General features: G+C 58.1%; 1 protein-coding gene across 3 annotated transcripts; it reads left to right on the top strand.

Moving 5' to 3' along the window:
• The first annotated feature begins 1,025 nt into the window (after positions 1 to 1,025).
• SRL (sarcalumenin) lies at positions 1,026 to 25,809 on the top strand. 3 transcript variants are annotated; one of them, XM_039560575.1, is made up of 8 exons: positions 1,026 to 1,188; positions 8,990 to 9,937; positions 11,543 to 11,641; positions 12,524 to 12,619; positions 15,898 to 15,933; positions 20,524 to 20,640; positions 21,342 to 21,575; positions 22,159 to 25,809. In XM_039560575.1, exons 1-8 carry the CDS (start codon positions 1,128 to 1,130, stop codon positions 22,968 to 22,970), a joined length of 2,403 nt encoding a protein of 800 aa, XP_039416509.1. In that variant the 5' UTR covers positions 1,026 to 1,127; the 3' UTR covers positions 22,971 to 25,809. The 3 variants fall into 3 exon arrangements, with proteins under 3 accessions (XP_039416509.1, XP_039416510.1, XP_039416513.1); XM_039560576.1 differs by lacking the exon at positions 15,898 to 15,933 and having other exon boundaries at positions 22,159 to 22,970; XM_039560579.1 differs by lacking the exons at positions 8,990 to 9,937; positions 15,898 to 15,933 and having other exon boundaries at positions 1,068 to 1,188; positions 22,159 to 23,159.
• Positions 25,810 to 26,167: the final 358 nt, after the last annotated feature.

The raw sequence follows: 26,167 nt of genomic DNA, 5'->3' as shown, positions 1-26,167 counted from the left end.
CATCTCTCTATGGCTCTCCAGGGAGCTGACTCATGACTTGGGGTGGGGGTACTCATCTCCCTACATGTTATTTTGGGGGAGGCACCCTTCTCTTCCCACAGAGCACCCACCTCTCAGCATCCTCCCATGGCCGTGGGTCCCTCCTGCTGCCCCTCCATGCCATGGCCATCCGTGGTGTCCAGCCAAGGGGTGGCTCTTGCCTGCTGCCAACCATCACCCCCTGCTCCACGCCACTGCCCCCTTCCCACCCCCCATCTCGGGTTCAGGGTCTCCCCCTGCTTCCAAACTTGGGGAATTGTTCTTTGCCCCCTTCCCCGAGAAAAAGCTGGGTCACAGCCTCCCCAGAGTGGCTCCTGCTGTGATGGAGCCCGGGGGTCACTCTGCCAGGGCCAGGCTTTGGGTACAGTGCTGGGTGGCTGCTGCCTACAAGCAAGGGTGCCAGGTGCTGGTGACACTGCCGCTGGCTGTGGGGGACGACACTGCCCTGCGCCACGCTGCCAGTGCGGTGACAGTGGGGACACCAGCAGGGTGGAAGGAACATGTCCTGTTTCTTATGGGGTGTATGGCATTGCCTGGAGCTGGCAACCTGTGGTGGCTTGAGGGGACATCAGATCAGCCCAGGACACGATGCTTGGGGACATCCACCTTTGGGGACGGATGAGTGCAGTGATGCTCAGCTCTCCCTGTCCACAAAACCCTGCTCCAGCCTGAACGGAGCTGCAGGAGCTGAGGCAGCCCAAGGAGCCCCACTACCCCACACCAGCAGGATTCTGGGGTGGAGACAGCGTCCACAAATGAGACAGAGGAATCCTACAGGAATTTATTCTAACAAAGGGAGAGAGGCACCCATTTCTCCTATCACTGGAATGGGGACTGTGACCCCACATGAGCAGTGCCAGCCCGGGGACCCCAGGCCAGGAGGTGTCCTGTGCCCTCACATCCCTGACACGAGCCATTCCCAGCGCTGCCGCTGTGTCCCACCTCTGTCCCCATCCCCAGGGCCCCTGGGAGCGGAAGAGCGGCGGCGGCAGCATCTGTGCGGGCAGCTGCCTGCCCTGCCTGCCCTGCCCCGCGCCGACGCCGTATAAATAGAGGCAGCGAGCGGCAGGGAGCTCCTGGCAGCCACCATGAAGGGCCTCAACCTGCTCTGCTGCTGCGTGGCCTCGCTGCTGCTCCTCGGCACCGCAGGTACGGCCGGGCTGGGGCTCCCGGGGGCTGGGGGCACTCCGGGGGCTGGGGGTGCCCGTGGGGCTGTGGCTGCTGGCAGGACTATGGGGTCCCCACGGGGCTGGGGGTGCCCTTGGGGCTGTGGTGCCTCTGGGGCTCTGGGTGCCCAGGCTTATGGGGTCCCCATGGGGCTGTGGGTGCCCTTGGGACTGTGGCAACTCCATGGGGCTGGCGGGTCCCCATGTAGCTGGGGGTGCCCACAGGGCTGGGGGTCCCCACGGTGCTGCAGGTGCCTGTGAGGCTATGGGTTCCTACAGGGCTGTGGGGATCCCAAGGGGCTGTGGGATCCCTGTAGGGCTGGCTGCAGGTGCCCATGGGGCCGTGGATGTCCGTGGGGGAGTAGGTGCCTACGGGGCTGTGGGCACCTAGAAGTGTGGGGCCGTGGGTGCCTGTTGGCTGGGGGTGCTTGTGGCACTGTGAGCACCTTTGGGACTCTGGGTACCTGTAGGGCTGCAGGTACCTGTCGGTCTGTGGGTGCCTTTGGGGCTGTGGGTGTCTGTAGGGGCCCTGCAGGGTTGCAGATAGACGTGTGGGTGCCTGTGGGACTGAGTGCAGGAGAAGCTCTGGGGTGCGCAGTGATCCCAGCCCTGGAGCAGGACAGGGTGGCAGGGGTACAGCGGTCCGGGCTCCCCAGCAGCTTTTCCAGGGCTGCAGTCACCCCAAAATGTGCAGGGAAACGTGTTGGGGGGCTGTGGACAGGAGGGGATGGTGGGAGGTGCAGATTGGGGTCCCTCTCACAGAGTCAGGTTGGGCGCAGGGGCCGTGCTGCCGCTGACATGCCTCGGGTCAGTGTCACCTGTGGCTGCCGTGGTGGCTTGATTTTGGACCGTGAGGACTTCGGGGGAGCAGGGAGGTGTTCCAGGGCACTGGGGATCTCTGAGGACCCCGGATCCCCTTCCCCGGGCTGTCCCATCCCCGCTTCGCTCCCCGGGTGCCCGGCCGGGTGTCCCCGGGGCGGCGCGGCGGGGTGGCATCGCTGGTACCCTTGCTTGCCCTTGAGTTAATTCGGGCTGGTTCTCTGCCTGGCCGGGCTCCGGCGGCCGCGCAGCCGGGAGAGGGGCGGCTAAGTATGGAAACAGCCGTGTAAGGGGACACTGTGCCCCGGCAGCCCCCCCGGCCGCCGCCCCCCCGCCCCGCGCCGCCGCGGCCCCGCGCGGGCACCCGCAGCTGCCGCCTGCCAGCGCCCGGCACCCCCGGCCCCGCCGAGTTTTGGCCTTTTAAGGGCATCTTGGGCCATTCTCGGCAGTGAATGGGTTTGGGGACCGGCGACACACCCCGATAGAGCTGGGGTGACCTCCGTGGGGTTGCGGGTCCAGTCTGTGGAAGGGGGTCGGAAAAGTATTGTGCGAGCATGGCTGGTGGCTGGTGCCACTCCAAGCGGGGCTGATGGCCTTGTGGGACATCAGAAGCTTGTCACCATGGTGGGTGACCACCAGCCCATGTCTTGGCTTGGCTGAGGCTGGCATGGCACAGCACCAGGATCCCCCAGCTCAGAGGAGGCTCTGGGGCCAGGAGGCACGTGGGGGTCCTGCAGCCCCAGGACCAGCTCTGAGGGGTCCCCCAAGTCCCCACCTGTTTATTGGGGGTCACGTATTTCACCCCAGTACTGCAGGTTTCCAAGAAAGCTCTAAGCAGTGGCATGTCTCCTGCCCATGCTTCTGCTCCTCAGGGACCAACGGGATTTGTAGGATGAGTTTTGCTTTTCCTTTGGCTCCAAGCTGAACTCTCAGACCCGGCTCCTTTGGGGTGCAGGGAGTGGCTCGGAGGGTGTGCTTTTTCCATTTTTGGGACATGTCTTCCCACTCAACCCCTGTTGGTGCCTGTGGAGATTCCATGGGGCTGTGAGGCTGCTTGGGAAGAGAAGGGAGTGAAAGTCCAATGGAGAACCAGAGGCTTCATTGGAACATCATGGCAAGGTGTGGTCCTTAGGGTTTAGTGGCACCTGGGGCTGCCAGGACCCTGCCACCATTCCCAGAGGTCGGGGGTGGGAATTGCCCCGCGCCTGCGCTCTGACAGCCCCCGCCAAATCAGCTCACTGCACACGTGGCCGGGGCTGGCAAAGCTCCCTTCAGTTGCCAGGAGCCTGGCAGGGACAAGCACCCACTGTGGGGCTGGGCAGTGGCTCATGCCGATGGCACTCGCCCAATACTCCTCCATCTGCTCCTGCCCAGGGGGACACACTCACACCTCAGGCAGAGCCCAGCCATCCCTTCCAGGCAGGGTGGCCCCTGTGGCCACCAGGAATGGGCCGCAGGGATGCTGGCAGGGCAGTGTCCAGACACTGTGCTCGGAAGCTTTGCCCTAGGGATCCCTTGGCCTGCAGCCATCATGGATTTGAGTGGGAGGGCAATTCCAGGCTGTGCCATCACTGCCTCTGAGCTGAGAGAAGGCTTGGGGAAAGCCCTGGCACAGTGGTGTCCTCCTGCGGGGCACTGCAGGGCTGGCACAGACCCCTGCTGGTGACAGCAGGTGTGAGCCTCATCTCCTGGGAGTCCTCATCCTGCCTCATCCTGGAAGGTGTCACCTCAGGATGAGCTCCATCACCATGTTCTCATGGCATCTTGGGGTGTTCCCCATCACCCAGGATGAGTCACCTTGGAATGTGTCACTTTAGGGTGGGCTCCACCTTCCAGGTCAGAACATCTTGGGAGTGGGACTGTGATACCTTGTGTGGGCTCAGGGCCCTGGGCACAGCAGCCATGGGGACACCCCACCCTGACCATCCCAGGCCAATGGCCCCCACAGTAACCAGCCTCCCCAGAGGTGGGGACCCCTGCGTCCCAGTGACACTGCACTGGACTTGTTCCACCCTCCAGCACCAGCACAGCCATGGGCACCGCTGCCATTGGGTGTGTGTGAGACAAGGGGCTTGGGGTACCTCAGGTGCCTTGGGTGCTTGTGCCACCTACATCCCTGTCACACCCCTGGTGCCTCACCCTGAGGAGACCCTGGTCCCTGTGGGTGCCCTATCTTACTCCTAAGCTGTTGGCTGAGCAAAGTGAGACAGATGCTGGGCAGGTTGGCTCTGCTGTGAAACCCTCTCCATCAGCCATCCTTGTCCTGGTTTGTAGGTCACATCCAGCCGGGCAGGAAGGCCAGGACACCTCGCTTGTGCATGGCCCTGATGGCACAGAGGTACCAGCAGGTCTCTGTGGGCTGGCACCAGGCTGGGAGGGCTGTGCCATGCCCAACACTCTTGCCACGTTCCCACTGTGGCCCACTTGCCGAGCTGGTGAAATCCCAGCCTGGCCGTTGTGTCAGGGTGACCAGATTGCTCCTGGAATTGCCTGTTCCCTGAGCACTGCAGGAATAGCAGCAGCCCCGGGGCTGTGCAGGACTCCACTGAGCTATTTCCAGCCCACGGGGACATTTCCCTTGTAAGTGACAACTGGAGGGAGCTGTGAGCTCCTGTGCCAGTGGGGGCTGCAGGAGGGGCAGGGGAGGCCCTGGACAGGCACCCCAAGCCAGGATGGGGTGTTGGCAGTGGCAGCATGGCCCCAATGCCAGCTGGGCATGTGGCTTGACCCTTGGGGTCACACAGCCCTGGGTACACTCTGGAAAAGGGCTTGGAGCTGTGTGGCCCTGTCCATGTACTGGTGTCCGCAGCGCTGCCAGGTCAGACCCCAGGGCTGGGTGCCCCCGCTTGGCATGGCCAGGCAGTGTCTGCCCTGACATCCCCATGGATTTGAGGATCTTGTGGGACATCAGGCATTAGAATCCAGGCTGGCAAGTCCAAGGGGTGACTGGGTGACCAGGAATGCTTGGGATGACCCAAGGAGGGATGGGGAGCCAGGAAGTCTTGCCCTGAGTGCACAGAGGGTGTCCCTCAGGGGACATCCCTGGGGTGGGTTGGCAAAGCCTCCCATGGCTGGAGGCCAGGGGACAGGAACAGTGGGACCTCCTGGACATCCTTCCTCTGGAAGAAGGGGCTCTTCCAACCCCAGCCATGCCACAGCGTGTCCCTTGGGTCCCCCAGCATTCCCCCAAGCTGCAAGGGACACCACAAGTGGATGTTCCTCGATGTAGAGTGTGACACCAGCCTGTGCCAAAATACCTGATGTTTCCTGGCTATCTGCTCACTGATGGACCCAGATCTCATCAGCCAGGAAGCAGCAGGTGCTTCATCTCCCACCTTCCTCATCTTCGTGTCTTCTGCAAGTCAGGATTCAGGGTTCCTTACAGACCTTAAGCGTGGGGAGACAGTGGAAGAAACACCCTGCAGCAGTGACTCCCTATTTTCATCTCTATTTAGAAAGCTCCAAGCCTGGTTTTAATCCCTTTGGTAGATCCTGATGAGGTTTCTTTACTACGTATTAATAAAAATATAATATGATTCTATCCAACCATTTACAGAAATCAAATAACTTCATAACTTTTTAAACTAAACCTAAAATTTTCTGTACAGATGAGGTCAAGTTAGCTTGACAAAACTGTTTCCTAGGCCTCCCTCTGCATTGAAAACCAGGAATGTATTTGCTTTATGCTGGTGTTTTGGGATCACAAAGCCTCTGGGATGTGATGATGTGTCTGGGCATCCTGGGTTTTGGGGTGCACTAGGGTCTGGAGAGCCAACCCCATCCTCAGCCCCATCCTTGTGGTTGTGTCCTCCAGGCTGCTTGAACCCTTGTGGGATGCTTTGCTCTGAAGGCATTGGCCCAGCTGACCCCAAACGGGAGCTGGAGCCGGGCTCCCACCTGCTCTGAGTCCTGGGCTGGCAGGGCCACGAGCTGGAGGAGCACTGGGAGGATGGCCCTGAGCAGAGGCCACGGGGGCCCCACAGAGCCTGGAGGGCAGGGATATCACCATGAAATGGGGTCTCACAGGAAAGGAAGGGTCTGCACTGGGTCCAGCTGGAAAATCTCATTAATTCCCTGACAGCTTCTTTGTGTCCAGTCATTTTCCACGACGTTTTAAATGAGGTTTTAAAGGCCGGAATAAAGGCAGGGTTGGATATTTGAGATAAAAAGTCCTGCCAAGACCCCCCCTGGGAGGACACGGGGAGCACAGGACTTGCAGGAGCCAGTGGATAATACCCCCAGGGAAGCAGGGATTGGGATCTGGGCAGGGGAAGGGGGCGTGTGAAAAGCCATCCCCGCAGCCCTGCCATCGCCGGCCCCACGCTCAGGGCTCCGATTTCTGCTGGAGGGGGAGAGTGTCCCTTCAGGACCACCTGTGCCCATCTGTCCCTTCTCACTGTCCTCCTGGAGGACCCGTTTTGCCATCAGGTCGTTGCTGTTCTGTACATTCCTGTGCAGGGATGGAGGGGACACCGTGATGTTCAGCCACGCCCCTCCTTCCCGCACAGGCAAACCAGCCACGGCATCCTTTGGCACCCAGAACTAACTGGGCCGTGGGGTCTCCATCCCTGCTGTCACCACCTGGGAAGGTGTCCCCTGACAGCTCATAAAAGTCCCAGCATGAGACAGGGGTGGCAGGGGCAGTGCAAGCCATGGACACGGCAGGGAGGTCAAGTCCCTGAGGGGAAAAGGGCGAGGTCTCCTCTCCGATGCCACCCATCTGCTTGGCACAATGCAAGGTGTGAACACGGGGAGCCCCGGTGTCACTTTACACCGTGGCTGTCCCCTCTCGGAGCCCACGGGGGCCCCCAGGTGCGGACGTCACCCTTGGCTGGCAGCGGGGTGAGGGGCTGGGGCCCGCGGCTGAGGGGGCGGGGGCTTCAGCGGGGCTGCTCCTCCCGATCCCCCGTACAGTTGCCGTGCCGTATTTTTAGCCTCCGGAGGGTGTTAAGCCCGTAACCTTCGGCCCATTTTGCACTCATCAGCTGGCCATGTGCAGGTCAGCACAATTCACCATGGATCGGGAGACCATGTAGGGGAAACAGGGAGAAGGAGGTGGAGAGGGGACAGGGACTTTGTGTAAGACCTTGAAGATCACAGGAAATAAAGCCCGTGACCACCACGCCGGCAGGGACATCCCCATCTGAGCACCTGGGGGATATTTCCCTTTTTCCATGAAGGATGGCTCATGGTGGGCACCGGCTTTGCTGTTGTGCCTGGCCATGGTGGGTGATGGCCCCTCTGGGTCAGAGGGGACACACAGACCCCAGACAAAGCCCTTAAGACTCTCAGAGTCTCCTCTGCCTGGTCCTGCCCTCCTCCTCTGCTTTGACCCTCACTCCTCTCCCAGCCCTCAAGGTCACCAGCTGTTTTGGGGCCCAACTGAGAATATCCCTGCTCCCATCACCTGAGGGGATCCTCCATTGACTCAGGCTGGTTCCCAGGCCACCACAGTCGGGCAGGGGCATGTTGCCCCCAGCCACTCAGGGCTTTGCAGGTCAAATGTAGATATTCCCATTCAAGCAGCTCCTGCAGGGTCCAAGGGGTCTCACAGGAAGGTGACCTGAAGGACAGGGGTGGAAGGGAGGGGGGTGGGAGTTGTCCACCACTCCCTCCCTCCATCTGGGAGCTGAACTGGGAGCCTGGAGGCACCTGTGAGCTGTGTGCCAGCAGAGGACGGGGAGGTCAGAGCAAGGGTGACCTGTGCATCCGGTTTGGGCAGGGTGAGGGGCCGTGGCAGCGGCTGCAGCTCTGCTGTGCCAGGGAATCGAGAGCCACTGGGAATGAGGGCAGGCTGGGGGGCAGCCTGTCCTTCCCAGTGCCCGCTGCTGCCATGGCACAAGCCTCCCAACGCAACTTGATCCCGGCTCACAGCCCCACCAGCCCCGGTGCCACGGAGATACAACCACACACCCAGTATCCCCAGACACGGCAAACTGGGCTGAGGGGTCTGGGGCTGACCCCAGCCCAGCTCCTCCTGTGCTCGGTCACCACAGTCCCTGTGGCCAAGCCCAGCGAGCTCCAGCTTTGCCAAGGTCCTGCTGGACACAGCCCTGTGCCTCCTGCACGGACACGGTGCCAGAGCCAGAGCAGAGGGCTGGCCATGCCCACTCTCCTCCTGCAGCCTGGGTCGAGGTGGCCTTTTTCCTGCTTGGCATCTGCCTGCCAGCTGGAGTACAAAGGAATTATTTTCCTCTGAAACGTTCCCCTGGCATGAGACGTTTGGGGGGATTATTTAGGCTAGCAGCAACTGTTTGTAACGGAGACAGTATAGCCGTGATCTTTTATTTTTGGCACCCGCTGACTGATGTTAAATTGCAGTTGGAGCCTATGGAAAATACGGATGGATTCTCCTGGGCCACAGAACACACTCATTGTGTCCCCAGCAGCCGCACGGCATGGCACATGCCTTCCTAGTGAAGGGACACTCACAATAAATAGCTCCCGAGCCCCGTGGCCAGGGTTAGGCCCTGCCTGTGGAAGGCAGGACTCCATGCTGGGCAGCCCCTCATGCCAGGAAGCCCCTTCCTCCTCTTCCCCCTCACTTCACCGCCCACCTTGGCTGGTGTGATGCTCTCTTGAGTCAGGGCTGGGGAAGGACCCTTTTAACCTGCCAAGTGCCCACAGCCCCTCAAAATCTGCTATTTTTACTCCTTTCCCCGTTTTTAGGGCAGCTTTGACACCTTCCTGCAGTGCTTTGGGGTGGGCAGCAGCCCCAGTGCCAGGCAGCCAGGGCCAGCAGAGCCATAGAGCCCCTGCCAGCTCCGCTTTGCCCCCCACAAACACATCTTTGCACCCAACTTCTTGCAACAGGGACAGAAAATTGAGCTGGAGCTGGAGAAGGCTCAGGGTAGAGTTTAACCCTCTTGGTACCAGCCACAACTCATCCCTCAGGGCCCTGGCGGGTGCCCTGGTGGCCACGTGCCAGCGCGGGTGGGACTGACCGAGCTGTTCTCATCGTTTAGAGCCGCACGGCCCCAGCACGGGCCATGGTGATGGTGCTGCCGAGAGCCCCCTGCCAGCCACGGAGCCCCGGCTGGAGGAGAAGGCAGCCGATGGCAGCCCTGAGGAGGAGCAAGACAGTGGAACTGCCAACGCCTCCTTGCCCGGCGTCACTGAGGAGGGACGTGGAGAGGGGGAGAAAGAGCCGGCGGGTGGCCTGAGCGGGGGCCTGGGGCCAGGGGACAGCCGGACAGAGGAGACCAGCGAGGACCAGGGCCAGGAAGAACAGAGCTCAGGGGAGGATTTCATGGCAGCTCATCATGGAGGGAACCATGGGCCTGGCACACAAGATGACATCCTTGCCCAGGAGGATGAGGAGCCCAGCACAGAGAAAGGAGGCTCTGAGGAGGAAGGGCAGCCTGGGGAAGAGCAAACAGAGGAACCAAGTGCAGCATCTGCTCCCGAGAGAGAGGAGGAAAGGGATGAGCAGAGCTCAGAGGAAGAAGATGATGAGCAGGGAGAGTCTGAGGAAGGTGAACATGGGGAGTCTGAGGAAGGAGAATCTAAGGAGGAGAAAGAGTCTGATGAAGATGGTGACAGGCCAGAGAATGAAGCTGAAGAGAGTGACAAGGAAGCAGCTGGCACTTCCAACAAAAAGATCCAGAATAAACCAGCAGCTGCTGGCACAGGAGAAGCCAGGGATGGTCCTGCCAGCTGCCATCACCCACGCTGTGGGGATGCAGCAGAAGACCCACCACCAGCAGTGGAAAACCCGCCAGTGGTGGAAGACCCACCAGCAAAAGAAGGCCCAACAACAACAGAAGACCCACCAACAGCAGTGGAAGACCCCCCAGCAGTGGCAGAAAACCACCTAAAAGTAGCAGACCCCCCTGCAGACAAGACCCCACTGGCAGGAACAGAGGTCCCCAGCACCCCCTCAGCTGCCACTGAGCCCCGGCACAGCCAGATAGGTTGGAGTCTTTTCTTGTGGGTGTGCTGTAGCGGCGAGAGTCAACCTGGCGGAGCTGAGCTTGGCACATTAAACCTCACCTAGTGCATGGCCCTCTCCTAACGCTTGTGCTTCCCCACCTGCCCCTAACTGCACTCGGCCGTGGGCAGCGAGGCCGCAGCAGGATGCCCATGCGGGCGCTCATCACAGTGGTGCCAAAAATGACTCCTCCCTCACTCCAAGTCCATGATTTCTCCTCAGGGACGTAGACGTGGATAAAACTTTTAACCTCCAGGCCCCTTTCAGCACTTGCAGATCTCCTAAAGACTCTTTATCCACCACCCGCAGAGTCCTCCGGGCCCTCGGCTTGTGCAGGGGCAGGATGCTCCCAGGATGGTGGGGCTCCCAGGATGGTGGGGCTCCCAGGATGGTGGGGCTCCCCTCCACCAGTTCTTGGCTTGTAGGGAAGGCTTCTTGAAGGAAGAACCAATCCAGGCCAATGAGCTGCTGAGGCACCAGCCCCGTTCAATCAGTGAAAAGCTAACTAGGGGAAAGGGATACCCCCCACCATGATTTCCTAGAAACATTTGTGGACTTTGGCCCACAGGTTGGGCAGCAACCTTCGGACCCAGATTAGTATTTTCGTTGTTTTCATCTGTAACGTCCCAGCTCAAAAAGCCTCCCATTTTTCCCAAAAGGCAATCCCAGTTTGGCCTCTGTGTCTTCACTTGGCAAGTCAAAAGGTCTTCCTCAGCCCAACACTCAGTAGGTGCTCAACACAGTCTCAGGGCTTAGTGGTGCCCTGCTTTATCCTGGTGTCCCGACCTGTCCCCAAACCCCTGCTAAAGTCCGACCCAGCTCGCCATATCAAAAAGCTCTTGGAGGCTCCTGGTGTGCCAGCAGCTCCATGGTGACGACACCTCTGTCTCCCTATTTTGGGGACACCGGGGTGCCTTCCCCACTGGAGGCAGCTGCCTCATGCTCTCCACGCCTGCTATGGAGCCATGAGGGACAGGGCACTGTGCAGAGGGCTCCAGGGGGATATGGAGGCAGAGGTGGGAGAACTGGGAGGGAACAGACCCACTGGCAAAGGCAGGGCAGCCAGGATGGGCCAGGCTGGCCTGTCCCCCAAGAGCTGGAGCCAGCCCCAGCCTCGGCACCCACACCTCCAGCTCACCGTGTAGTTTTTTGGGGGAGTGGGCAGACAGAGAGGCGGCAGCACAAAGCCTGCACTCGAGGCCAAGCCCCGTGGATCCGCAGCTGCCGGGGGAAGCACCAGGGCCCCGTTGGGCAGCAGCTGCCACGTGTGCTCGTGCTACATCCCAACCCCGGGAGCCCCTTCCAGGCACATCCTTTGCATTCCCCACCAACAGCCAGCCCCTCCTTGGAGCCAAGCAGTTGCCCATGACGCTTCCCCCAGCAGCCACAGCCCTGGCAGCCTCCAGGAGCCTGTGCAAAAGGGAAAGCACGTGGCATGCCAAGGGTGACAGCGGCTGCTGCGGGCATGGCATGTCCGCAGGCTCAGGGTGTGTGTGCTCCCCATGCCCTCTCCTTGGCAGTCGCTTGTGTGTGCTCCTGTGTGGGTTCCCCCTCCAGCACTAACAGGTCTCCTTGCTTTCTCCTCCAGAAGAGGTTGAAGATGCCAGCGAGCCGACCAAGCGTGACCGGTCCCACTTGGAGAGCACCCTCAAGCTGAACGAGGAGAAACCTGCCGATGATGTCTCAGGTGAGTGGGCCATGCATGCCCTGCACTAAGACCATGGACAGGATTTTCCTTCTCTTCTGCTTTGATTTTAACCTTGCTTCTTGCAGATCTAGTAATGCCAGATCTTCAGTAACAGCCCTTTAGCTGCTCTTGGGTTAACATATTTTAGGTATTTTAAAGACGTGCCCAAGGGCTTACAAGAATTAGGAGGGTATAGAGGCTGGAAGATGCAGATGGTGAATCCCTGCTCAAAGAAACCTGGAGCAACTTGTAATAAAGGGTTGGGATTTTTATTCCAATTATATATTGGATTTTGCTACTCTAAGGTTTGCTTGTGCTGGCCCTGTTGGCAGTTTGGGCTGGAAAGGCAGTGGTAAGAGATACTGTGGAAAAAGCTCCTCCTTTTTTCTAGCAAGCAACTCAGGGGCCATGCCAGGGGGCCATGGCACCATGGTGGAGGGCCTTTTGGGATCGTGGGTGTTGAGTGCTAAACAGCACTTAGAACAGATGCTCCTTCCATCAGCTGCTGGGAGGAGATGGGGACAGTGCCCAGTGGGAAACATTAGCAGGGGAGAGGCATCAAAGTCCTAGAACAGCTTGGGCTGGGAGAGATGGTGAAGACCATCTCATTCCACCCCTCTGCCATGAGCAGGACACCTTCAGTAGATCAGGTTGCTCCAAGCCCTGTCCAAACCTGGCCTTTGACACTTCCAGGGATGGGGCAACCACAGCTTCTCTAGGCAAAATGTGTGACTGGGATAAGTTTGGCCAAGATTTCAGCTGTAAGCCAAGTCCCTTGATCCATGGCTGGGCCACCCTCGGGTCCTGCAGGGAATGTCCCTCCTGCAGGGAGGGGCTCACCTGGGGTTTGCCTCTCACCTGCCCACATGCTTTGTCCCCCAGGAGTATTGCAGCGGCTGAGGAAGATCTACCACTCCTCCATCAAGCCCCTGGAACACTCCTACAGATACAACGAGCTGAGGCAGCATGAGATCACAGGTAATGCCACGGGCACTGGGGTCTCCAGCACCAGCAGGTCCTTGGGATGCAGATAACAGCGCAGAGAGCAGATCACAGAAAGCCTCGGATAGTGTGTCTTCCTTTGCAGCTTTGCAAGGAGTCCATTAACACACTGGGCTTAGAGGCCATGCCCTAGTGAACCCAGCAGCAGGAATTCCTGCCTCTGCCTCAGCCCATCTGCTGTCAGGGCCATCTGTGTGGGCTGAGCATTGAGCCCTGCCTGCCTCGGGTCTCCCACCTGCTCAACATCAATGCCCTGTACCCCTGCCAAGCAGAGATCACGGTCCAACGAAACAGGCTTGGCAAGGAAGCTCAGAACCTCTCAAGGCTGGGGATGAGCTTCCTGGGGGTGGCTGGAACTGGCATCCTTCCTGCTGGGTACAGGACACAGCCATGTGGGCAGGGTATTCCTCAAGCTCCACAGCCTTCACTCATCCTGAGAGCTGGAGTTCCCAGCCGTTGGCAATCTCAGACACGTTGGATGGGGTGAGCAGGTCCCCGTGGCCCCCAGCACGGTGTGGGCTGAGCCAGGCCACACATGTGTCCCTCTGGAAGAGGAAAGTACAGCCCTGTCCCAAGATGCTCACAAGCTACAGAAGTTCTTGTGACCCAGGAAACACAAGCAGCCTCATTTTCTAAGCACAGATGGCTCAAACCCAAGTCCGAGTTTCCTGTTCACTGGGATAATTCTCCTCTGAGCACCTATTCAAGCACAGGAGCCAGGGCCAGATGTCTCCTGAGCATCCAGGGGATGCTGGAGTTCCTCCTGCCAGTGTCCCAGGACCTCATGCCCATGTCAGCCTCCTGCCAAGGTCCTGAAGTTGTCCTCCTTGTTCTGCAGCTCTGCCTGCCTCCCCAGGTGTCCAGGCCCACACCTCCTGGAGCCATGCCCTCCCTCCTGGTGAGGCAGGACCAGGATACACCCTCCCCCCAGATCTTTCTTTTACAGCTGGCCTTGCTCCACCAGCACACAGGCCCCACATTCAGCTGGGCAACCTACTGGGGCACATCCCTGTAGAGCAGAACTCCTGCGTTCCAGGCATCCCCACTGCGACTCCTAAGTCTGGGTCAGACATTCTGTAACCAGGCTTGGACATCTCCCTACCCAGCCAGGCCATCTCCAGTGTAGAGCCAGTGGGGAGTACAGGGAAGTCACCCTGTGGGAGGGTAACTGAGCATCACAACATGTCCTGACTGTCACCCCATGGCTGCTAGCCTGTCCCCTGGCAACACCCCAACTTTCTCTCCGGGCTGCTCTGGTCCGTGTTGGTGATGTTTGCTGTCAGCTCAACTTGGGACACAGTTTAGGTGGATGTTTGGGGTTACAGGAGAAGCTGGTGGGCTCTAACTCCCACTTTGCTGTTCACAGCCAGAGGATACAGCCCCCAGCCTCAGTTTCCAGCCCTCAGGACATCCTACCCTACCCTTAATCCATCCCATGCCCAAGGAGCCACCTCCCTGCCCCTTTTTGGGAGGAAACAAGTGTTTAGGTGTTTCCCAGGCTCCTGCTGGCTTCCTCCCTCTCAGCTCCTGAAGAAACAACCATTAAGCCTCCTGTTTTCCCAGCCTCTGTCAAACCCAGGCCCTGAGCAGGACTCACCTCAGACAGCAGGTCCTGGTGTTCCTCCTGGCCTCAGCTCAACATTCCATAGTCTGTTCCACCTCACTGTGAGGAACAGCCACCCCTCAGGTTGACAGTCCCCAGGTCAGGTCCCAGCACACCCTGCTGTGTCTTACAGGGGACCCTCACGGTGCTGTGACCCTGGAGCTGGCAACCCACAGTCCCCTCCTGGCCCCCAGGGAAGGGCACAGGGATGCTGTACGGCCTCCAGTCCTTGTCTCAGCTGTGAGACATCCTGGCCATGCTCCACTCCAAGATATTTCTATGGACACCAAACTTCTTGAAGGATCTCTGACAGCCCAGCCATATCCAGGGCCCCGTTGGGCAGCAGCTGCCACGTGTGCTCATGCTACATCCCAACACACAACCCCATCTGGAAACCTACAGCTCAGCAGTTTGCCTTTCATATCCACAGATCCAGCTTTTCCCAGTCCCTCATTAGCAGTGTAATCAGAGAAACCTGCACATTAGTTACAGGGTTGGCCCAGGGAACTCTCTTGACCTTGCAGGGCAGGTGAGGACACAGTGGAGCTCAGGGAGCCTTCTGAACACTTCCCCTGCACAGTGCCCTGTCCTGATCGGGTTCATTTCATCAGTGGTGTCCCTGCAGGCTGGGAGGTGCTCCCAACTCCCCGCTGTGCCCCCTCTCTGTGGTGGGGGGAGGCTGGAGGGCACAGAGCTGCCAGCTCAGCTGGCTGGGAGGAGCAGGACAGCTGGGAGAGCTTTGGGGCAGGCCTGTCATGGAATATGTGTGACCTTTGGAGGTGTAAGCCAATATAGAGGGGTGCCGTGGCAAGCACCCTGGCCCCTCCATTACGTGGCAGCCTTCCATTTTGTCTCCCTTCCCATCAGCTCTGTGCACTGCAGTGTAATCCAAGGAGTTCCTCTGCTCCCCACAACATGTGAAAACTCCCATGGAGTCCTGCGGGAGCTGTGGCTGTCACCATCAATTCTGACTTGTCAGGGCGCATCTCAGAAAGCTCCCACACACCCTCTGCTTAAGCCTGGCAGATGCCATTTCCTTCTCCCTGCCTGCCACCCTCCCGCCTCTCTGCTCTGCCATCCCACATGGATGCAGACGTGCTCTGGCTGGGTCCAACTCTGTGCTTGGAGGGACTATCCCTAGCTGAGGGTGAGGGATTCTCCTAGTCCAGCCGTGGGAAGCTTGCTGTGAGGTCACACCAGGTTGTGGTGCATGCTGGTGACCCTAATTACTGATATATGCTAATTAGCAAGTGTCCCTGTGTAGGGAATGACCTCCCAGATGCCATCACCTGCTCCAGGGGCTGGGTCCAGGTGACCCTACCACTGGAGTTGTCAGGACACTGGGTTGGTGGCTGTCTAACCCTGGCTTGTTGGGCTCTGTGTGCTCGGTGGGTGATGCCAGGGAAGGCAACAATCCCAAAGAGCAGAGGCTGGGATGCAGGGCACCCCGAACCACATCCCCACCCTGCAGGGCAGACAGGGGTTCAGTGCTTGTCCTGGGAGCTGCAGGTCGCTCCCAGGCTGTAACTCCTTGTATCCTGCTGGGAATGCGGCCATCAGTTCCCTCCTTGTCCTGGACCACACCCGGGCTGTCGCATCCCTCCTTGGACTCATGGTTCCTTTTCTCTCTCCCCATGTCCCTCGCTAACAGCTTACCCCGGACGCACCCTGGGCTCCTCGGCCACAGGTTGGTATCGCCGCCTGCTCCCTGCACGCTGCTGGCACTGCCTGCGCACTGCGCTGCCCTCCAGCTTTCCCAACACAGCCGCACTTCCCAGGCACCGAGCAGAGCCGGTACCTGCCATCCCCACCGGGACAACGTCCCCAGCTTGACTCTGTGTGTCCCGACAGCCCGTCCTTCCCTCCAATCCTCACCTCACCCAGGCTCTGACACTTTTCCCTCTTGCTTTAAGACTGAGAGGCAGCATATTCCTCTGGCCAGGGTTCCAAGGCATTTCTGGTAGTCCCATGAGAGCAGCTGAGGGAGGTGGGGGGGCTCAGTCTGGTGAAAAGGAGGCTCAGAGGGGACCTTCTCACTCTCAGCTCCCTGACAGGAGAGTGGAGCCAGGTAGGAGTTGGGCCCTGCTCCCAGGGAACAAGGGACAGGACAAGAAGAAGTGGCCTCAAGTTTCACCTGGAAAGGAAAGGAAGCTTGGATTGGATATCGGGAAACTTTCTTCCGAGAAAGGCCTGTCAGGCACTGGCACAGCTGCCCAGGGCAGTGGTGGAGTCCCCAACCCTGGGGGGATTTAAAAGCCGTGTGGATATGGCACTTGGGCACATGGGTGCCACATGGGTAGCGGCCTTGGCAGTGCTGGGGGAGCATTTAGAATTGGTGATCTTAGAAGGCTTTTCCAACCTAAACAATTCCATGATTGTATATGTTGGACCTGTAGGTTTATCTCTCACCCACGGCATGAACTGGAGGAGCCCAGCTGATAGCTCATCCTATAGAGGGAACCTCTTCCCACCCTTCACTCTCCTACGTGCAGAAACTCTCCTGAATGTCCACCCTTGATCCCCCAGCAGCTGTCCCAGTGACATGGACTGGCCCCTGCCCAGCAGCCTCAGCCCCCTCAGAAGCCTGAGCTGGCTCCTCTCCCTGCCTATCCTGCTCAGGGTGTGCTGCCAGGTCCCCCCAGAGGATCAGGAGATGGGAGACATTCCAAGAAATGCCATCCAACACCCAGCCCTTCCCCTGGGCCCAGTGCTCAGCCATGGGAACAATGTTCCTGCAGGGAAATCCCATCTTCTGTCCCTCCCGTCCTGCCCCATGGCCACACTGCCAGACCCTGCCAAACCAGGCTCCTTTGGACACAGCCACAGCAGAGCCCTGCCAGTGCCTGGAGAGCCTTTGGCTCCCTGCCGTGCCAGCATGCCAGCAGTGGAGAGGGCTGTGGGTATTTATAGCATATTCCGATAGCTGTCTTATCTCATCTTGGGTTCAGGCGCTTGCACACGTGCTACCGGGGTGGGCGCAGGCACAGCAGGGCACCTGAGGGAAGCACAGGCCATCTGCAGCCACGTGGGCTCGTCCCTCTGTCTGTGGGCACACGTGTCATGAGGATACTCATGGATTTGGAAGCTTTGGGAGCGAGGGAGCCAGCCCTCTGAGGGGTGCTGGATCCATGCCATGGGCACATGGCCGGTGGTGTTTGTGGCACAGGGGTGGGACTGAAGTGTGGGTAATGCTGGGAGTCTCCCCAGGTGTTTCAGCCCTCCTGAGTGGCTTGAGGACAGAGAAGACCTTGGTGCTCATGGCTCAGTTGAAACCAGGAGAGGAGGGAGGTTTTGCTAGGTCCTCTGCTTTGTTCAGCATCCTCGGGACAGCCTTGCACTTGGGGCAGAGGCCACACCAGGCACGTCTGCTGGGCTTGAGGACAAGGGGGGACAAGACCTTGCCCAGGATTAATCATAGAATCATGGAATGATTTGGGTTAGAAAGGACCTTAAAGCCCATCTTGTTCTACCCCCTGCCATGGGCAGGGACAACTTCCATTATCCCAGGTTGCTCCAAGGCCCGGCCAGCCTGGCCTTGGACACTGCCAGGGATCCAGGGGCAACCACAGCTTCTCTGGGCAACCTGTGCCAGGATCTCACACCCTCACCGGGAAGAATCTCTCCCTAAATCCCATCTAACTCTGCCCTCTCTCAGTGTGAGGCCATTTCCCTGTGCCCTGTCACTCCAGGCCCTCATCCAAAGTCCCTCTCCAGCTCTCTTGGATCTCCTTTAGTCACTGGAAGGGGCTCTAAGTTCTCCGCAGAGCTGTCACTTCTCCACCCCAGAGCAGCAGTGCTTCCAAGGGCAGTCTGGCATTGCCACGTGGAAAAACCTCACAGAAAGCCACTGCTCAAGGAAAGAAAACTGCTTGGACATCCAAACTGCTCCTATGCCCAGAGCTGAGCAGCCCAAGCAGACCCAGGCTCTGCGGAGGGATGAGCTTGAGGCTGAGCTTGAGCTGGGAGCGAGCAGCCACAGGGTGGCTGGAGAGAGCCGCTGTGATGGAGCTGCCGCCATCCCCCCCCGGCCGCCAGCGAGCTCCGGCTCTTTTCCGCTGTTTGGACCATCAAGCTGACCCAAACTGCTGCTGACAGACGTGGCACGGGGACTCAGCAGGGACAGATGCCAGGCCAGCACCCTCCCGGGTGGGAGATGCTTCCTCTCTCCCAGCCTCTGGGCAGCAGCAGGAGAATCCATACACGGCCTCACATCCTTGCAGCTGCCGCACTTCCTGCAGAGTTGCAAGTGCCTGGCACTGCCCACATAGCCCAGGGCGTGTAGAGAGGGGCTCGAGGGGCTGTGGGTGACCAGGCAGGGGGGCTGCCCACGTCGCTGCCCACCTTGGCTCCGTGGAGCAGAGAGGGGGATGTGCAGCAGAGCCAGAGCTCACAGGTGCCCACATTCACACAGTCACACCTGGCCAGGGATGTCTTATGAAAGAGCACACAGGGACCCACCCCAAACCTCTGGCACAACATCACAGGGAAAATAGTAATAATAACAGCCATCCGTAACCTAATTAAAGCTGGCAAGAGAGCAGAGCAGCGGCGACAGAGCAGCAGAGGAATGATTAATAATGAGAGTCCAAGGTTTCAACACTTGTTTTGGTCCCATGTGAGAAGACAAGGCTGGATTCCTGCAGCTGCCAGGCAGGGAGTGGGGTACGGGAAGAGCCATCCATCCTCTGCTTCAGAGGTGCTGCCCTGCTTTGAAAAGGAGGGCTGAGCTGCATGGATGCAGCAATGCCTCACGGAGAGATGTCCCCAGCCCATTCCCTTCTTCCCCAGAGGTGATGTGGTGAGCCTGTGATGGGCAGATACAGCAGGAAGAGGCTGGAATGTTCTCCCCAGCCCCTGCTCCCATGGCCAGATGGGTTCAGTGTGAAGCTGCCATGCAGTGCCCTCCAGCACCCTCGGGGCAGGAGCTCAGCACCATGGGGGCTTTGTGGCTTCCCCCACCTTTGAGATGGATTGCTGCCTTGCTGGAAAGCTGCTGGCTCCTGCATGGGTGGCAGCCACAGAGCGCCAGGGGCTCTCAGCTACCTCATGGAAAATAGTTCTGCCTTAGGCATCGGGATGAAGAGAAGGTGCCGAGGGCAGCACAGCTTGCCCAGGGCATCTCCTTGCCTTGGGCCATGGGGGAAGGCTCCACTCCAGCTGAGACAGCAGCTCCCAGCTCCTCTGGTGTCATCCATCCCCTAGCTAAACTCCTGCTGGCAACAATGACCCTCTCCCACCCTGAGCATAGGATGGGGTTGGTTATCACCAACAGGAACTCACCCAGTTTTGCTTCCATTCTTGTTCTGTTTTGCACTCACAGGCTCCTGTGTGTCCTGGGCACAGCTTGAGGGCTGGCATAGGCCCTGGGCTCCTTTGGCTCCACCAGTTGCCTACGTGGTGTCCTGGGGGCTGGGGGGTCGAGCAGTGTGGGCACAAGCTGATTGCATGAGTCCTGTTTGAGCAGGGATTGCTCCTGGGGGCACTGGCTGCGTGTGTCCAGGGGCCTCTCTGCTCCTGGACTGATGGCATGGCACGGGGACAGGTCACCATCCTCATGGAGAAAACTGTGAGACTTGAAGAATGCAGGATGGGGACTATAGTTCACTCCCCTCTTGCCTTTCCCCAAACCCAAAGCGGGGCTGTTTGCCCTCCCCACACCCAGCTGGAGCCTCACACCCAGCTCACACCCAGGCAGTGACCTCCTGCTCGGCCGGTGGGTTGGGCGGCACGCCCGGGGGTAGGTCCCTGTGAGCGCATGGTGGAAAGGCTTGCAGGCAGCTGGCACACGGCTCGCACCGCGCTTACCAAGCCCTGTGCCACAGCGCTGCTCCCGAATCCACAGCAGCTCCCTCTGCACGAGGTGTCGGCCTGGCTGCGGCATGGCCTCCTCCATGGCATGTCCCGTGCTTTGCGGCGGCTGCCTTCAAAGAACACCCCCACCCCGCAGCCAGCCCCAAACTCACCCGGGCTAAACCAGAAACGAACCGAGACAAGGCTTAAAAGACCTTCCAGTCCTCCGTAGTCTAAGAAGAGCTAAATCTCGGAGAAGGTCAGGCAGCGAGGTGGGCTCTGCCGCAGAGCACGGGGCCGTCTGCTCCCGCAGCCGGCGGGGCGGTGTCTTGGCTGGCGAATGGCTGGTGGCCCCCGAAGGGCGGCTGTTTCCCCGGCAGCATCACCGCGCCGCTCAGATGGGATGCTCGTTACAGCCGGCAGTTAATCGCACGGCGGCGACGGCTATTGTTCCTTCACTTCCTCTTGTTATTTCCCCTCTCCGCAGATGGGGAGATCACTTCCAAGCCTATGGTGCTATTCCTGGGACCGTGGAGCGTTGGCAAATCCTCCATGATAAACTACCTCCTGGGGCTGGACAACACTCCCTACCAGCTCTACACAGGTACCACACTCACTGCTTTGCCAAGGGGGTGCCAGCACCTGCATTTCCACATCCGTGCAGTCAGCAATTCCCGGCCATGTGTCTTTGATCCCTCGTTACAGCAGGGAGGTTGGGATCTTCTCCGTGCCACCTGGCTGCAGTGCCATGTGGAGGGAGAGGTTCCCCATCACAGTCTGTCCTCCCCTCCAAGGGTGGAGGAGAACGTCTCTCCCACAACATCCTCATCCTGCAGCACAGGGCTCACAGCTCCCAACCCCGACCCCCTGAGCAGCAGTCATGTCAAAAGGGCAACTCACCTTTTTCTTCTCCCCATCCCTCCTCACATGCAGCCAGCTAATTCACCCTCCCAGGAGAAAAGCCATTTCCCCTCCTTCCTCCCTGCTCCCACGGATGTCATCTCACAGCTAAGGGCAAATGTCCATGGCCAGATCAGCGCTGTGGTAATGAGGGCTCCCGGGAGATGGTTCTTCATGGCACCTTGTGCAGTCAGGCCACTTCCAGAGAAACCAGTCCCCACAGAAAACAACCCCACTGACATCTTCCCAAGAAGTCTGGGCAGGAATTTCATGCTGCTTGCCTTGCCCCTGCATCTCTTGAGAAGTGTGCAATACTCCCAATGCTCCCAGCCTCAGGCCAGCCCCGTTGTGTCCATAGCCTGGCACAGATTTCACACCTCTGCTGCTCCTCTCGTTGCTGTGCAGGGGCAGAACCCACCACCTCTGAGTTCACTGTCATCATGCATGGCCCCAAGCTGAAGACCATCGAGGGCATTGTGATGGCTGCTGACAGCGCCCGCTCCTTCTCGCCCCTGGAGAAGTTTGGGCAGAACTTCTTGGAGAAGCTGATAGGCATTGAGGTCCCCCACAAACTGCTGGAGCGAGTCACCTTCGTGGACACGCCGGGCATCATCGAAAACCGCAAGCAGCAAGAAAGAGGTAGGGGTTCACTGGGTTCTTCTAAGGGACCCCAGAAAAAATGCCATGATGATCTGAGGTGACAGAGGTGGCTGAAGCACAACAGAGAAGAGTCCTGAGACAACACAGGCTGCCCAGGACAGTGGTGGAGTCACCATCCCTTGAGGGGATTTAAAAGATGTGTGGATGTGGCACTTGAGGACATGGTTTACTGGTGGCTGTGGCAGTGCCAGGGGAATGGTTGGACTCAATGATCTTAGAGGACTTTTCCAACCATAATAATTCTCTGATCCTGCGATTCGATATCTGCTCACAGGAACAGCAGGAACTTGTGGCCAGCATCAGGAAGGAGGAAGGTCTGGAGATAAGGGTGGGAGAGACAGGCAGTCACAGGCCCAGACACCAAGGGATGGCTTTTCATGCCAAGAAGCTCCAAAGTGTTTTTAGCATGTGAGAAAAAGGTTCTAGGCTACAGGGGAAGTCTGCTGTGCTTCACACCCCATACAACCCAAATGGGGGTTGAGGCACAGCAGGCTCATGGTTTATCAATCCCTTGATGAAGGGACTCATCCTGCATTGGATTTCCCTGTTTCCTCTCCTCCAGGTTACCCATTCAATGACGTGTGCCAGTGGTTCATTGACAGAGCCGATCTCATCTTTGTTGTCTTTGACCCCACGAAGCTGGACGTGGGCTTGGAGCTGGAGATGCTGTTTCGCCAGCTGAAGGGCCGCGAGTCGCAGATCCGAATCATCCTGAACAAAGCCGACAGCCTGGCTACCCAGGAGCTGATGAGAGTCTACGGCGCCTTGTTCTGGAGCCTGGCTCCTCTCATTAACGTCACGGAGCCACCCAGGGTGTATGTTAGCTCCTTCTGGCCCCATGACTACCATCCAGAAACCCACAGAGACCTGTTCCTCAAAGAAGAGATATCGCTCCTGGAAGATCTCAACCAGGTGATTGAGAACAGGATGGAAAACAAGATCGCCTTCATCCGCCAGCACGCCATCCGGGTGCGCATCCACGCCCTGCTGGTCGATCGCTATCTACAGACCTACAAGGACAAAATGACCTTCTTTAGTGATGGAGAACTGGTATTCAGGGACATTGTGGAAGATCCTGACAGGTTCTTTATCTTTAAGTCCATTCTGGCAAAGACCAATGTCAGCAAATTTGACCTTCCCAACCGCGAGGCTTACAAGGACTTCTTTGGCATCAACCCCATCACCAGTTTTAAGCTGCTGTCTCAGCAGTGTTCCTACATGGGAGGGTGTTTCCTAGAGAAGATTGAGAAGGCCATCACCCGTGAGCTTCCCGATCTCTTGGGAAGCATCGGCTTGGGGAAGAAGCCCAATGTCCTCTCCTGTGACGTCACTGGCTGTGGCGAAACCCCAAAGAATCGCTACAGGAAACCCTAAGGTGATCCACAACCCAACTGTCCACATGTTCCTACTGGTGAATGAGCTTATGTCTTATCTGTCCAAGAAGCCGTGGTTTGTTAACCCTTTGAGTGCCGCACTGGCAAAGGCTACCGTACGATGAGGACTTTGAGTCGTTGACATCAATGGCAGGGGAAGATGGGTGGGCATAAGAAAGAGAATAAAAACTGTGAATTCCTGACATTTTATCTTTGTTCTTTCGAGTAGAAGGCAATGTTTAAGCTGTAAGTATGAGCAATGCATGGGCAGGACTGCAGCTGCTTTTCCACTGGTGCCGAGAGTGCATGAAGAGGGATTTAAACCTCTGCATCCCCGAAGCCATGAGGGAGCAAGAACGAGGGCACGGCGTGGGAGCACAGGGGAGAGCAGTGACACACTAACCCAGGCATCACCAGGAGCACTGGTCAAGGAAAGAGAGACCATGTCCCAGCTGTTGTTTTCAGGCGCAAACCTGCTACAAATCTCAGCAAATATTGATCTTGTTTTTCTTTCCAAGACTTCTAGGTCACCTGGTGAGTTCTGCTTTCACTTAACAGCTCGTTTGATCTTCTGCAGCCTTCATGTGGGTGTTTGACTTAAGAAGGAGCGTTTGCAGGGGCATTTGTAGCTCCAGACAAGCAGCCATGGTGGGATTTGCAAGTCCATGGCAGAGGAAGAAATGGGATGGAAAGGAGCAGCCCGAACTGGCTGAGCTGTGCTGGAGGAGGAGGGCCAGCACCCCAAATCAGATGGTCCCACAAGGAGATGTGAGCAGGGTTTCCTTCCACGGACCAGCAGAGAAGAAAGCACTTCGTGCCTACGTGTGTCATTAACCTCAAAACCCATGCTGGCAAGTCTTGTCTGTGGACCAGCAGGGCTCCAGGGGTGAGGGTTTGGCAGTTTGCCTTTGTTCAAGTCCATGTTGCTCTTTTCTCAGTCAGCCCTCCGTGTTTTTGTGCTCTGTGGAGGGAGGCAGGAAGGGGGGTCATTAGCTGTGAAGTAAAAAGGTCACATCCCTTTTGCCCACCTGCTGATCTGTCCTCCGCAGGACAGTCCAGGAAGGTTTCTGGGGCTTGCTTTCCAAACTCCTCCCTTTTTAGCCATTTTTTGGCTCATCTCTGAGCATCGGTGCTCAGTCCTGAAGGAGTATTGCTTTGGAAGCAGCCAAGCAGGGTGAAGTTCCTCATGGACAGCTGACCTTGAAACCTGGCCCTCATGGACAGCATGGCTGTCTGCCAAGCTGAGCCCAAACCAACCAGGAGATAGATGTTGTCCTGGATGGAAACCGGCACCTTCAAGCCCACCAAGGACCTGCTGAAAGTCCTTCCTCCTGCCAAACACCCACAGCAAGTGTTGCTCTCCAGGAAACCTCTGGAGAAAAGGGACTTACCTTTAACAGAAGCAAGAGGACATGGAGGTGCGGCTGAGGCAAGAAAAAGGCAAAAGGAATGAAAGAGGGAAAGAGAAAGCTGGGAATGGAAGGCTGTGTTGTGATGGGGAGGGTGTGAAGGGCAGTGCCCCCTGTCTCCACATGTGCAACAGGATGTGAGCTATGGCAGGAGGCCTGGGAGAGCTCCATGTCCCCCAGGCGCTGCAAAGAAGACGTCCCCTTGAGTCCAGGTGAGTTTGGGGGGACGCTGCTGCAGGGACTTGAATGCTCCTGGCCTCTGCTTCAAGGTAGGACTTGACATTTGAACTAATGATGCTGAGGCCCAAATCTACGTCCAAGCACGGGGCAGGGCGTGGTTCAGAAAGAGGGATTTTACCTGCAGTGCAGAGGGAGCAGAGGTGCAAGGGAAGGCAAGCAGTGTCAGAGAGAGCAGCAGCCAGAGCAGTCTGGGAAGAAGGGATGTGCTTCTGAGTACTGTGAGGTCCCAAACCTGCCCCAGTGCTGCTGCCCCTCTGCTGTTGTGCCTTCTTTCTTGTCCATGATCCTGTTGCTCATCAGTTTTCCTCTCCATCTCTCATTTGCTCTCCTCTGTCAGGCTGGTCTGCATAATTTTTTAAGAGCTAATGGAATAGAATCACCAACAGAAACTGGCTGATGTTGTCACTGTCACAGAAAGCAAAGGCCTTTAAACATTTCTATTTGCAAGCACTATATTGCACCATCTCTTTCCTTGTTCTTTTGTCCCCCTAAAGCCCATGGGGTACCCAGGGAAAGGCCCCCTGTCCCATAAGGAGTATTGACCTTGAAGGCACTGTTACTCTGCTCTCAGGCCACTCCCATCATTCTCCCCATCCTTTCTCTGGTTTCCTTTTTATCTTGCTTTATTTTCCAGCCCTCATCGTCTCCTCTCCTCCCTTCCTCTGCCCTGCAGCACCTGCACGCCCTGTGCAAAGCCCTGGTGCCTGTGTCCTGGATAGGGGTCCCCCATGATAGCCAAAACCCTTTTCCCCCTGATATGGTTCGTTTGGGCTCTCCTTCCAAAGCCATGGCACTGGAGGTCTGTTCTCTGCTCCCTGTGACACACACTGACCCAGCTCTGTGCTGGCTCAGGGAGATGCTGCCACAGATGCCTCCTCTTCCATGGATCCAAGTGGCTGTTGGTCCCAAGAGGATTGCAGTTCCCAGCCCAGCTCTCACCGAGCTTTCCTAGGAGACCTCTGGGATTCTGCAAGTGGAAAAATGGGGAGCAAGGAGACATTTTCATTCTGCTGAGAAACCCCAACCCCCCTCCCCCCAGCATTTAGGGGGTGGACATCTTGCCCAAGAGCTTCGTGGGAGGGAGGGAGCTGGGACACAGGCCCTGTAGATGCCCGCGATCATGTGCATTGGGATAAAACTGTCAGCTTGAACATCAGCCTGTCTAATAAAACCTGGTATTTTCCAAACACACTCCCTGGAGATGCTTGTTTTGTTCCTCCTCCTGGTGTGGGAGAGAGTGCCAGGACTGGGGTGGCTGAAGGGGTGCAGATGCAGGGAGCAGAACAGGAACTCCCTTCACCCCAGCTTTGGCCTGTGTCCTGTGCACAGGACCTGACAGCCATGCCTGAGTCATTTGGCTGCTTTTCCAACCTGTCTCCCTGTGCCATAGGCCCAATAGGAAAAGCAAACCCCAACTCCTTTGCATTGTACCTCAGGGCAGTGTGATCCTCTCTGATGAAACAAATCCCTGCTCCCACCTGCATCAGAAGATGCTGTCTGGGGACCATGACAGAAGGCAGGGGTCAGGGACCACAGAGGAGAACCTGGG

This window comes from Corvus cornix, chromosome 14 (assembly GCF_000738735.6).
Source record: "Corvus cornix cornix isolate S_Up_H32 chromosome 14, ASM73873v5, whole genome shotgun sequence".
NCBI classification, from domain to species: Eukaryota; Metazoa; Chordata; class Aves; order Passeriformes; family Corvidae; genus Corvus; species Corvus cornix.
Note: the sequence above shows the minus strand (reverse complement) of the source record. Positions and strands in the feature narration are given on the sequence as shown.

Coding starts and splice junctions, on each gene's coding strand:
- SRL (XM_039560575.1), top strand. CDS start 1,128: ATGAAGGGCCTCAACCTGCTCTGCTGCTGCGTGGCCTCGCTGCTGCTC. Junction 15,934..20,523: donor CCTGGGCTCCTCGGCCACAG/GTTGGTATCGCC, acceptor CCCTCTCCGCAG/ATGGGGAGATCACTTCCAAG. Junction 20,641..21,341: donor TCCCTACCAGCTCTACACAG/GTACCACACTCA, acceptor GTTGCTGTGCAG/GGGCAGAACCCACCACCTCT.